The 13,565-nt window shown below is 41.8% G+C and overlaps 1 protein-coding gene across 4 annotated transcripts in view; it reads right to left on the bottom strand.

The window, feature by feature from the left end:
• CEP83 (centrosomal protein 83) overlaps positions 1 to 13,565 on the bottom strand; it is a 91,782-nt gene that overhangs the window by 59,477 nt on the left and 18,740 nt on the right. For 3 of the 4 annotated variants that reach the window (XM_033952778.1, XM_033952779.1, XM_033952776.1), the window contains exons 2-5: positions 10,436 to 10,709; positions 8,197 to 8,347; positions 5,411 to 5,503; positions 510 to 641 (exon numbers count right to left, since the gene is read on the bottom strand). In XM_033952778.1, the coding sequence (XP_033808669.1) occupies positions 510 to 641; positions 5,411 to 5,503; positions 8,197 to 8,347; positions 10,436 to 10,626 (567 nt within the window). In that variant the 5' untranslated portion in view covers positions 10,627 to 10,709. The remainder of the gene's footprint in view (positions 1 to 509; positions 642 to 5,410; positions 5,504 to 8,196; positions 8,348 to 10,435; positions 10,710 to 13,565) is intronic. The other variant, XM_033952777.1, reaches the window with a different exon arrangement.

Raw genomic sequence — 13,565 nt, 5'->3', positions numbered from 1 at the left:
ACTTATATATCGCTGAAAAGCGTATGCAGCGCTGTACATTTTGACATTTATAGACAGTCCCTGCTCGGAAGAGCTTATAATCTAACTTGGACAGACAGACATGGCATATAGGGTTGGGGATGCAAAACCAAAGGTGAGAGAAGTTAGGAGTCAAAAGCACTCTCAGAGACAGAGCCCGCCATAGGGATTTGGGCAGCTTGTTCCAAGCATACGGCGCAACAGGGCAGAAGGGACGGAGTCTGGAGTTGGCAGTTGAAGAGAAGGGCACAGATAGGAGGGACTTACCAGCTGAGCGGAGCTCACAGGGAGGGAATCATAGGGGGAGATAGTGAGGGGCAGCTGAGTGAGTGCATTTGTGGGTCAGTAAGAGGAGTCTGAAGTATTCGGAAACAGATGGGAAGCCAGTGAATTGACTGCACAGTATTTGAACCTATCCTTAAAAGTTCACCATTAGAGAATCCTAAAAAAAAGTTGCATGCTTTGTCATATACTGTATTATTTCCACTCACCTCTGCTTCATACTTGATTTTCTTCTCTTCTAAAATACGTGCATGCTCCTCTTTCTGGTGTTCATATTCCGATTTGAGAAATGTCTGCTCATAGCGAAGCTTGTTGTATTCTCCTCTGTATTTTTCTACTTCCTAAGTTAAAAAAAATCAATTGCTCTTTATTCACCTTTATAAAAGTAGGGAAAGGGATTGGGACTCGTATACTGCCCTTCTGTAGTTATACAGCCACACTTAAAGTAATTTACATATATACAGGTACTTATGTTGTACCTGGGGCAATGGTGAATTAAGTGACTTGTGAAAACAAAAACAAAAACTGTGGATATAGATGTTCTGGAGATATTTTATTAAACACTGACATATAAAACCATGAAAATTCAATTTAAAAAGTACAATGATAAAAAAATACAGTGATAAAAATCCAACTGGACCCTACACGGTCCGTGTTTCGGCGAACACGCCTTCCTCAGGGATCCAATGGTTTGCAACCTCACATATAAAGAATTGGACTGAAAACAGTCTATTGTCTTTAAACCTGTGAGCAAAGAACACCGCAGACAAGCTGAAGTAGCAAAAAAATGCTAAGGTCACAAGGAGCAGCCCTGGGATTCAATCCCACAACCTCTGGGTGCAGAGGCAGCAGCTCTACCACTAGGCCACTCCTCACCTCACTCAAATCCATTTCTAAACCTCTAAAACCACAAACATTTTTTTACATGAATCCACAGACCTCACCCATATTGAACAATTGAAATGTTGGCTTTTAAGTTTTATGTTTTGATTGGGTTTCTCTTTTATAGTTTTATTTTTTTTTTTGCAAATTATTATTATAATTAATTTTACTTTGTAAAACATTGAGAGCCATAGGTTGAGACGGTATCTAGAAACTTTTGTTATGCCAGGGCAGTGTCTCTCAAACCACGGCACAGTGGTGTGCCCCGAGAAATTCCAGAATTTTACTTTATTTTTAAAAATTCTCTTCATAAGTACACACTAGAATAGATGTCACGTATGCAAGAGTCTGTCGATGTTATGAGTGTCTATGTGCGTAAGGATACAATCACCCAGACAAGCATCATTCTTTGAAGTGATTGGTCCTTGAAAACTAACAGCAAGTAATTTTATTTTTATTTTTTATGCAGGAGTTATCCTAACTTGAGCAACAAAGCAATCAAGGCTTTGTTACCATTTGGATCTTCTTATCTTGTGAACTTGGATTTTCAGCTCTGACAGAAATTAAATCGAAAAAAAGAGAGAACGACTGCAAATGGTGGATGATAAAATACATGTTTGTCGGCGACTGAGCCACGTTTTGAGTTAATTTGCACTAAAAAACAAGTACATCCATCGCGTTGATTAGCAATTCTACCTACTTTAGTTTCACCGTTGTTACAATTACCCATACATAGCTTAACGAACTTTAATTTTTTGTTGGTTTTGCAATTTTATAATTTTAATTATAATGTACTGCGAAAACCATTTGCTCCATTTAGTATGCCAGAGCTAAAAACTTTGAGAGACACTGTGCTAGGGCACGTTATTTATGTTTAAAAGCAGCTATGCTAAAAATCACAAAACTAGTCAACAGTTCACATAGAAACATAGAAATAGACGGCAGATAAGGGCCACGGCCCATCAAGTCTGCCCACCCTACTGTCCCTCCCCTACCTTTGCCCTGTGACTAGATCCCATGTGTCGATCCCATTTGGCTTTAAAATCAGGCACGCTACTGGCCTCAATCACCTGCAGTGGAAGACTATTCCAGCGATCAACCACCCTTTCAGTGAAAAAGAATTTCCTGGTGTCACCTCGTAGTTTCCCACCTCTGATTTTCCACGGATGCCCTCTTGTTGTTGCGGGACCCCTGAAAAAGAAGATATCTTCCTCAGCCTCGATGCGGCCCGTGAGATACTTGAACGTCTCGATCATGTCCCCCCTTTCTCTGCGCTCCTCGAGCGAGTACAGCCGCAATTTGTCTAGCCGTTCCTCGTACGGGAGATCCTTGAGTCCCGAGACCATCCGGGTGGCCATTCTCTGAACTGACTCCAGTCTCAGCACATCCTTGCGATAATGCGGCCTCCAGAATTGCACACAATATTCCAGGTGGGGTCTCACCATGGATCTATACAATGGCATAATGACTTCCGGCTTACGAAACCCCTGCGTATGCAACCTATGATTTGTCTTGCCTTGGATGAAGCTTGCTCCACTTGACTGGCAGCCTTCATGTCCTCACTGACGATCACCCCCAAGTCTCGTTCTGCTACCGTTCTTGCTAGGATCACAATCTAAAAATATGCGGCATAAAGCTACCCATCTCTTTACATCTCAGAAAACCAAGAACTTCAGTGCTATCCATGACATATTTGCTATCTGATGCCTGAATGTTTTCCTTATTCATTTAGCACCTCTCTTCTTAGAAACTCCAGGCAATTTTTATTCAAATGTGCTTCAGCATACATCTTCTCCATTCCCCTAAAGAAACCACAAAGAATGAATAAAGTAAAAATATACAAAATGTCCCTAAGCATTCTGATATTCAAGTCCCAGTTGCAGGCACTATTAGATAAGTTCTTTAATATTTACTATACCAATGAAATGTTTCAAGATAAAAGATAAGGGTTGACTGATTTAAATATAAGCACAAAAGATTGAAACACTTACTCAGCAGACGTGAACTATTACCAAAGTCCTTTCTTCCCCATATATAAGAAAATGTGTATGCTATTTAATCACAGTTCCACTTTGACGAATCGGTTATTAGCTTTGATTTGAGAGGGCTGATAGACTACACTGGCTGCCAGTCAAGTATAGAATTCAATTTCAAATTGCATGTATGGTTCACAGGGCTATATGTGGAGAAAGCTCGACTGGGCTAACTGCAGCCACCCAAGTTTCACACTCCTTATATAACACAAGAATGACTCAGCGCTATAAAATTACCTCTTCCCTCTCCACATCAATTTTGGAGGAAATCACTCTTTGAATCCACCTTTGAGTTTCAAGGCCCCAAAACTTGGAACTGCCTCCTGGCCTGCTTACGTCATACCTCCTCTTATCTTCAATTTAGGAAGGTGCTAAAAACGCAGCTGTTTTCATTATAGTCTTGCTATGATTCATAATGTCTCCGTTGCTAACCTTATTAATCTTACGTAAGCCGCAACGATTCCCAGTTGGCATTTGCGGGGTATAAGAACAATATGGTATGGTATAAAATAAAAATATAAAATACTATTCTACACACAATTCCTCCCACATCTTAAAAATAACCAACATAACTGATACAACAATGCAACCATCTTTCTCAACCCTTATATTACCGATGGACACAACAGAAGGGTATAATGGATTTTTAGCGCGTAAAAGGGTTTTTTACAAAATTACTCCACATTACACATAACAAATGTAAATTCATGCATTTAGAACCACTTTGGAAGCAAACAACTAGCAGTCACCAAACAGGAAAGACACTTGGGGGCTGATTCTATAAGTGGCGCCTGAAACAGCAGGCGCCAAGAAAAATGGTGTCTGTCATGTGTCAATCACATTCAGGTGCCACTTAAAGAATTGTGGCGACCGGCACCTAATAATGAAATTAGACACTGGGAATGTAGGCCAGGGTTCTAAAGGCCTACATTTCCGGCAAATTGGTTCATCGCAGAATCGAGGATAGCGGCGTTTAGCGACACCTAAGGCCAACTCCGGCCCTAAACACGCCTGCTCAGGCATGCGGCATCACTAAGTGCTGCTAGGAATTCCAGGAGGGGTCTAGCGGCACCTATGTTTAAAAAAAAAAAAAAAATTTTGTTTTTTTAATCGGCTTTTAATTGGCACAATCAATTATTGTGCCACTTAAAGCTGATAAAACAATTAAGTTAGGCACCTAACTTTAGGCAGCTTTTACCAGAATTTCCTACTCGCTCCTCTACATGCTCTTTCAGCAATGAAAATGGCTGCCAAGACTGTTGTTGGAAGTCTCGGCAGTCATTTTCATCGCTGAAAGAGCTTGGGCAGGAGCGAGTGGGAATCCCTCCTGCCCCTCCTGCTAGACCACCCGGGAAAAAAAGGTAGGCTTGGGGTCCCTCCTCTGGGTACGGGAGGGAGGTTGGTGGTTCAGGGTGAAAGGGGGAACACTGTCTTCTGTAGCGGGCACGCTGATGGCAGGGGAACATTTCCTGGTTCGAGGGGAGGGGGAGGGGAGCGATAGCAGCGGTGGCAGAAGTAGAGAAGGAACACTATTTGTTTAATTTTTTAAAATTTAATTAATTTTCGATACCATTCTCCCCAGGGAGCTCAGAATGTCTCAAAGTCCCTCCTTGAGGGCCGCAATCCAGTCGGGTTTTCAGGATTTCCCCAATGAATATGCATGAGATCTATGTGCATGCACTGCTTTCAATGCATATTCATTGGGGAAATCCTGAAAAACCGACTGGATTGCGGCCCTCAAGGAGGGACTTTGAGATCCCTGGTTTACATTAATTTATTCATGTGCTCAACCATTTTTCCCTGTCTGTCCCAGCAGGCTTACAATCTATCTAATGCACCTGGGGCAATGGGGGGGATTAAGTGACTTGCCCAGGGTCACAAGGAGTAGCGTGGGTTTGAACCTACAACCTCAGGATGCCGAGGCTGTAGCTTTAACCACTGCACCACTCTAGAAATCAAAATGTAGCAAAAGTGAGCCGAGTATAAGACAATTAAGCCATTGGCAAGCCAGGGTACTGAGGCTGTAGCTTTTAACCACTGCGCCACACTCCCCCCTAGTGGGAGAGTGGGTGATAGGAATGGGACTTCAGGGGGAAACTTAAAGCAATCCGAATAATTGGACATCCAGATAAATCGGCGTCATACAGTAGTACTGTTCGTCTGATAAGACTAAGAAACATTGTTTTTGTAGTCACCTCATCTAGTTTACGAAACTGCTCTCTTCTAGGCATCTCCAGCTCCTGCTGTATTTGTGCTTTTAAGACTTCCAGCTTTTGGGGTGTGAGCACCTAGCATTTATAGAAAAGAATAGGTTTCAATGAAACAGTGATTTGTAACATGCCAAATCAAAAGAACAAAGTCCCAATAGAAAAAAGAGCAAGAGAGATGTAAACAAGAAATAGGCTATGTTTATACGGCCATACTGGATAAAACCACAGGAGCAAACATTTTGGAGACCAGCCTGTGATATGGCCATTAAGGGTGTGATTCTATAAATGGCGCATAGGTTCGGCGCTGCCAGGTGCCCTAATCGCATATGCCTGGCGACACCTAACTAACCTCCCCTTTTATGAAGCCACGTTAGGGTATTTTTTATCGCTGCCCGCAGCAGTAAAAGCGCCGACACTCATAGAATTCCTATGAGCATCAGAACTTTTACTGCTATGGCCAATGATAAAAAAAATGCTTCATAAAAGGGGGGATAAAATCTGCATGCAACTAAAATGTTTTTAACTGGTTAATTAGTGTGGTAATTGACCAAAATTATTAAAAATTGATTTTTTTCATTATTTTTTTTATTGACAACTGCATGGACCGGTTCCTGCAAGTTAGGCGCAATTAGGCACCGTTTGTAGAAAAAGTCCTTGCCTCCCAATATTAAGTCACATTGTAGTTTTGAGATATACTATTACATTACATTGGTGATTTTTATTCCGCCGTTACCTTGCGGTTCAAGGCGGATTAAGGGGTAAAGTCTATATAAGGCGCCCAAAATAATCGGTGCCGAAAAAAGTGCTATTGTATAAACCATACTTAAATTTAGGCACGATTTACAGAACAGTGCTTATGCCCGGGAAACGTGACTAAATTTAGACATGGCCATTTGCACCCATCAAAAATGTGGTGCAAATGCCCAGGCCCTAATTCTGTAATTACACATGTAATTTGAAGGAACGTTCCTGATCCCACCCGTTTCCACACCCTTTTTTTTTTACTTACGCCTAAATTTATGTGCATAACCTTTAATTGATTCTAATTAATGCCAATTGCTTATTTTAAATGCCAATTATCAGCGCTAATTAGCTCTTTATTGAATTAAATTACACATGCAATTTGTGGTACTACTTGCCCTGGATTGGTAGCATGGAATATTGCTACACCTTGGGTTTTGGCCAGGTACTAGTGACCTGGATTGGCCACTGTGAGAACAGGCTACCGGGCTTGATGGACCATTAGTCTGACCCAGTAAGGCTATTCTTATGGGTACGCAACCAAAATTGTGCACAAGCTATTAAAGATATGGATCAATGACGAATATGAGTTTTCCCCAATGCTAAGAAACTGTATTTGGGCTGAACAACTGATTGGATCTGTCAGAACCACCCAAAAGTTTGAAAGCTTGATTGCACAGGAAGGAATTTATTCTAGTTTGACGCTTGTGTTCTTTCTCCATCTTGATGAGCATTTGGGCCTGGATTCTGCAAAGTGCGTCCCGATTTTAGGCAACTGTAGGCGTCCTACAGCTCTCTTATTAGCCAATCGGGTCGCATGTTTAAAAAAAAAAAAAAAAAAATGCTCCCCAGGCAGGCCGCCTATATTAAAAGCGCCTCCGGGAGCCTAAGGAGGCCCGCAAGACCGCCTACGCGTCTCCCTAGTAGAGTGAGAGATGCTTACAATGTAGGCCAGCAACCTGATTCTGTAACTGGCGTCTGTAACATGGACGCCCCTACCCGGCGTCCTATACAGAATCCGGGCCCTGGTGCATTTGTGTTACCGGTATACTGCTAAGCAGATCTAAATCATAAAAGCAGAGTAATTTATACCACCAAAACCTATTGGGTTAAATTTTAATATTTTTTTAGTTCAAAATGTTTTATTCCTGTTTTGCTGATTAATAAAAGGTTTTGTGGTATTTGGGTTTTTTGGTGTTTTTTTTAAATTAAGAATCGATCCTTTTTCTGTTGGTGTTATGGGCCCCACTGTTTCCTTTTCTGATAAAAATATATTTTTAAAAAATTTAAAAGTATAACATGCATAAAATTAAAATTCCACCAAAAGAAAGGATTTAAATGTAATGTGTCATGGTATATCAGAAGCTACTGTGTTTCCCCGAAAATAAGACAGTGTCTTATTAATTTTAGGTCCAAAATATGCATTAGGGCTTATTTTGGGGGGATGTCTTTTCATTTACAATTATCTCTGCCTTCCTCTCTTCCACCACAATTCTTCCTCTTTCCTTTCTCCCCCCCCTCCCCAATGTGCAGCATCTTTCCTCCCCTGACGCCCATCCCCTTATGCAGCATCTTTCTATCCCTCCCTCCCTCCCTCCCATCCCCTTGTGCAGCAGAACCCCACTGACCCTCCCACCATGAGACTGAGATGCCTCCAAAAACAGCAGCAACGGCAGCTGTTTTTGGTATGTCAGGTCTCACAGGGGTGGGGATCGCTGAATTGACGAGTCTGATTTTTTCTGCAAATCGAGCTGCACTAGTGTCCGGGATGGAGTCAGAGAGTGTCGGGGACATTTGGGGGGGGAGGGGGGCTTCCGGGATCAATCTTAATTAGGGCTTATTTTGGGGGTAGGGCTTATATTAAGAGCATCTTTAAAAATCATGCTAGGGCTTATTTTCGGGATAGGTCTTATTTTCGGGGAAACAGGGTATAAACTGCAAACCTTGCAACAGCACACAGAGAATGTTGTTTTCAAACCCCGTTAGCTTCAGCCCGAGTCAGCATTTCTCATTACTGCTTAGTGCTTTACCTGCAACTTTAGCTCCTCCAGCTCTCTAGTTTTATCTAATAATTCCCCTCGGAGTTCTGCGAGGAGAAGCTGAAATTTATCATGGACAGTCTGCTTTTCAACAAGGAGTCGTTTGAGTTCATTTTGGGACTTTGTATACTCATCTTGCAATCTGCAAATTAAGCATTTTAGAATCTTCCTAAGATGATAAATAGTGGCCTTTTCTTAGAACAAAATTTGCATAACCAATAAAACAAAAATAAAATACAAAAATATGAGATTTCAACGTATCTGCTTGATTTTATTTCTGTTGACCACAGTATTGAGCATTTTCATACACAGTTTCGCAGAATATAATAACCATGAAAAAACTATTTTCTTCTGGTACTTGATGTATTAAAAAAGTTAAGGCTTGGAAAATGCCGCTGATGAAAAAGGACATCAGAAATACTTCACTTTGTATATTGTCAACATTTAAAAAAAAAAAAAAAAATTAACATTGAGCCAGAGCTAGATTTCTTCACCTGCGACTCAAACTTTTATTTTCCCTTGGAAAGTATGGTGGAAAAAGTACTGTCATTACAACAAGCAAATTTACCTCAATTCATGGAAAGTGTGTTTAAAAGGCTATAAAATATTTTAAAATATATCGCCTTAGCCATAAGAGCTCTAAAGTAGAGGATAATACGGGGTCAAATTTGTCCCCATCGGATCTCAATAACCCCGTCCTGTCCCCATGAGCTTGGTCCCATTCCTGTAAGCTCTGTCTTCACCGCACAAGCCTCGAACACTTATGATTTTAAAGTGTTTGAGGCTTGTGCAGATGAGGACAGAGCTTGTAGGAATGGGGCAGACACAGAGCTCGTGGAGAAGGGACAGGGCTACTTCTCACACCTTAAATGCCAAACTTAAAAGTATTTCCTTATGAGTAGTTCAGGGTGATAAAGTATAAAACAAAAAGAAACCAGAAAAGGTTTTGGATATAATAGGACAAACTGGTTTCAATGAGAACAAGTCTATAAAGTGTGACCCAATGTGACTTGTAAAAAAGCTCAGAGATATGAAACTCTGAAGGGAAGGCTGTTAAACCTCCCTGAAAAAGAGTTCGCCTTCCAGTCATAGCAACTTAGCAAGTCCGTGGTCACACTTGAAGACTCAGGAAAATTTTGTTGTCTTTGAAAGAGTCAAAATTCTTAAAGTGTTTCCACTTTATGAGGTAAATATCTTCTCTTATTTAACATAAAAATGTAATGTAATTTATTTCTTATATACCGCTATATAAACTGCCACCATTATAGTCACTTAGCTCTGAATACTGCTTTAGGGGTCCCAACGTGGCCCCGTTTCGATCTCTGCTTCAGGACAGATCGAAACTGAGCAAGAACTGATCAGAACAAAAATTTCTCAGCACTAGGGCTACAGCTGTATTCAAAGTTCAGTGCTCTTCAGCTCCCATTAATTACATCATGAAAGGTCTTCTGGAACGTTCTATAATTATTCATAATTATTCCACAATATTTCACTTGTTTTGATACTAGATTCATAAAGTTACTCGGAAGACCTTTTAGTTAAGCTGTATTGTACTGTTCTGAGACTCACCTTAATCAAGCCAGAGTAAATCTAAGCAATGGTATCCTTAGGTCTAAAAAAATGACGCAACTTCATATGGTCAGTATAGCCCAATGGTTAGTACAGTGGCCCAAGAACCCGGAAAAGTGGGTTCGAATCCTACTGCAGCTCCTTGTGGCCTTTGACAAGTCACTTAACCCTCCACTGCCCCAGGTACAAAAGCATATTCCCTCTCTTTTACAAAGCCACGCTAGGGGCTGCCACTGCAGTTATTGCCCTAAAGCCCATAGAGATTTAAAGGGCTTCGGGGGTTTTGCCTTGAAGCAGTTGCTGGCGTGCCTTTTTGAAAGAAGGGGACTGTGAGCCCACTAGGAAGAAAAGTAACTGAACATATGTAAAGCACATTGGCTGTACCACAGAAAGGTATATCAAATCCGGGCCCTTCGTTCAGTGAAACCCTTGTTTCATTAAAACAAGACACAAAACATTTCATTTAAACACTTCTCAAAAACCCTTAAGGCATTTAAAATTATGTTTTTTTATCACAACAAATGTTTGTAATTTTCCATATTTAGTTAAACGTTAGTCTCATGCATTAATAATTATTTTGCAAATTAAGATAGAAAAACCCGACATCAGAGTAATTCAGAAGTGTAATAAAACTAAAATAGCAAAACTCAATCTACCATACCTTGTATGCTCAGCCTTAAGGGTTTGATAATGTGTTTTATGCAGTTCACATCTCATTCTTTCATCGATTAACATTTTTTGGAGTTCTGTATCTGAAGCTGGAAAGCCTGCAGCTCCACCAGCCTGAGGGAGCGAGGTAGGGAAAGCATCCATCCTTGTAGACAGGTGAGACGGTAATGATGTAAAAAGCATATATTCAGCCCAGCTCTATGAATGAAGGACAAGTCACTCTTCCACCTGCTCTCCAAAAGCATCCCAGGTGATCAAATTACCTGCTGCACGGAGAAATGGAGCTAATTAGTAAACAGGATATTCCTAACTAGAAAGTGTGCCTGAATGTTAGTGTCCCATGGTTTCATCATACAAATATTTTTGCAAGGAATTTTACCACAATGTACACAGCTTAAATTTCTCTTAGATGTAGCCTGAGAATATTCAATGCAATTCATTTAACCAATTTATTACTTTTATGTATAATCATAACATGGCAAGAAGATATTCATGGCAAGAAGACATGCCAATCTACCTATCAGATCACTTTGTCCGTCCGGGCCCCACCCGCACACGTAACGCCCACTTGTTTGCCTTCCCGTCCCTAAAGTGCTGCATCTACAAGAGATTCCTTGACAGATCCCTGGCGTTCCAGGCATGCAAATGGAACAAATGTCTATCCACTCTCATCTCTAATTCTCCCTCCTACCAAACTTTCAGGAAGTCAATCAAAACTTATCTCTTTGACAAATATCTCTGACTCCCGCCCTCCTTGGAACTCTACTTTTAACTATGCCTTGTACCTCCCACCTTCCTGCACCTCCCACCTACCTGCCTTCTCCCTACCTGCACCTCCCACCTACCTGCACCCGACTTCCTAAGCCACGCCGACTGACTTGTTTATAACCTCTCTATCTCCTTCTTGCCTGCTCCTGACTCGCTAAGTTATATTGATTGACTTATTTGTAAATTTCGCTGTAGATGTACAGTCTCTTGTCAAGTAAACTGCTCTGAACTATTCTGGTACTGCGGTATACAAAAATAAAGTTATTGTTATATTTATTCCCATTTGATCCGCTTTAAGCATATTTCTTCTGCAAAACGGTACAAAGGTTTCTTTCAACAGAGCCAGGCAGATCAATGTGAAATCACAGGCAGTTTCAGACAAATCCTCTGTGCAAATCACCAGAACTGGGGTTTACACTGCAGAAAAGATGTTTTTAGATAAGAGGAGGATACAATATCAGAGAAGACCATTTGTATACGATTTATTTTATAAAAGCTCTATCTTGTACCTCAACCTACATGTAGTGCACGCTTAATAGACAGAGAACTCAGTTTTTGGTTATGTCTTGATTATTCTATAATATGAATATTCAGCAGCATTTAACTACACGGGGGGTGGGCCCACGGAAAAGTAGCCCGCCTCCGGCGATAGTATGACGAGATGAGCGAGCAAGTGGATTGTTTTTATTCACTTACCCATAAGTTTACAACAGATGGTGAAAGTGGTCCCCGTTCGCAGCTACGCACCTTTGGGCACGTCAGATCATATTGGCGGATACTGCTTGCACCTCTTCAACAGTGATGCTGCGGAAAGTGTTTGCGATGTTTTCCTTGAGTCCCATCCATGGTATGTGGACAGTTGGCACACGCTTTCTGCTTTAAATGTCCCCACAGATAAAACTCGCAGGTGGACAAGGCCGGGGAACATGGTGGCCATAACCCCTTGCTCACAGTCCGCTCCTCCGTAAACTGTTCATGAACCCAAAACTTATCCAGCGCCTCGCGTAAGTCATGAAACTTCTTCAGTGTGTCTGCCCGTGAGTCGCGTATTAGAGGCGGGCTACTTTTCCAAGGTCCACCCTATATAATTGACACTGGTATCGGTGGGCGCCTAAGAAGCGGCCACCAACAACGTGTCAAACGCGAACCAATGCCGATTACAGAATTTCACTTTTTTTTTTTTTTTTTAACACCGGCCAATATTTTAGAAGCCTACATTTAAGGTGCCGGTGTTGAACTTACAGAAGTGCACAGGGGCGCCTAAGGACACTTTCAGTGCAAGCCACGCCCACAACGGCCTTAGGTGGCCTTACATGCTTCTAAGCACTTCTTAAGCACGACACTGGCGCCATTCACACCTCTTTTTTTTTAGAAAACTTGCTTCCAGATTGGTTGGTTAACTGGTGGTAGAACGCCCTACCGCTGGCTACCCTTTGGCACATCTTTGAGCATTTCCCCCACAGTGCCGCTAAATATCCCTTCTGACCATCACAGCATTGTGCAGTTAGTGCCAGGGTGATCCATAGGCAGAATCAAGAAGAGCTGGCAGTTCCGTAGGTACTGGCCATATTTAGTGTCAGTACCCAAACACAATAGTTAACTTGGTAGATAGGACTACTAAAAAGGCAATCCTAGATTTGCCTGCTCAGCTAACAGGGTGCTGGTCCTGACTAAGCCGGTCCAGCGAATGGCCACTAGAATGGTCTCCGGACTCAGGAGTCTCCCATACGAGGAAAGACTGAACAAACTGCAGCTCTACACTCTTGAGGAGCGTAGAGAAAGGGGAGACATGATTGAGACGTTTAAGTACATCACAGGTCGTGTCGAGGCGGAAAGCGATATATTCTGCCCCAAGGGATCCTCGATCACAAGGGGACACCCGTTCAAACTCAGAGGAGGGAAATTTAATGGTGACACCAGGAAGTATTTCTTTACAGAAAGGGTAGTAGATCACTGGAACAAACTTCCGGTGCAAGTGGTCGAGGCCACCAGTGTACTCGACTTTAAAAATAAATGGGACATCCACGTGGGATCCCTACGGGGGTTGAGCTAAGGAGCTGGGTCATTAGTACTCGGACTCGATGGGGTGGGCAGACTTGGTGGGCTGTAGCCCTTTTCTGCCGTCATCTTTCTATGTTTCTATGTTTCTACCCATATATCTTCGGGGTCAGCCGCTAACCCAAATATTCAATGCCAGTATCTGGACATGACCCTGTTTTGACTATCTGGGTTAGATTCAGCCTCTGGTGATCAGAAGTTTTAAAACCACTTATCACCATAGGCTGAATATGAGGGGGGAAATTCACATTGTAACATGCATTTTACCCTCACCTTTATGAATCAGAACAAATAAA

The sequence above is a fragment of the Geotrypetes seraphini genome, chromosome 7 (assembly GCF_902459505.1).
Source record: "Geotrypetes seraphini chromosome 7, aGeoSer1.1, whole genome shotgun sequence".
Classification (NCBI taxonomy): domain Eukaryota; kingdom Metazoa; phylum Chordata; class Amphibia; order Gymnophiona; family Dermophiidae; genus Geotrypetes; species Geotrypetes seraphini.
Note: the sequence above shows the minus strand (reverse complement) of the source record. Positions and strands in the feature narration are given on the sequence as shown.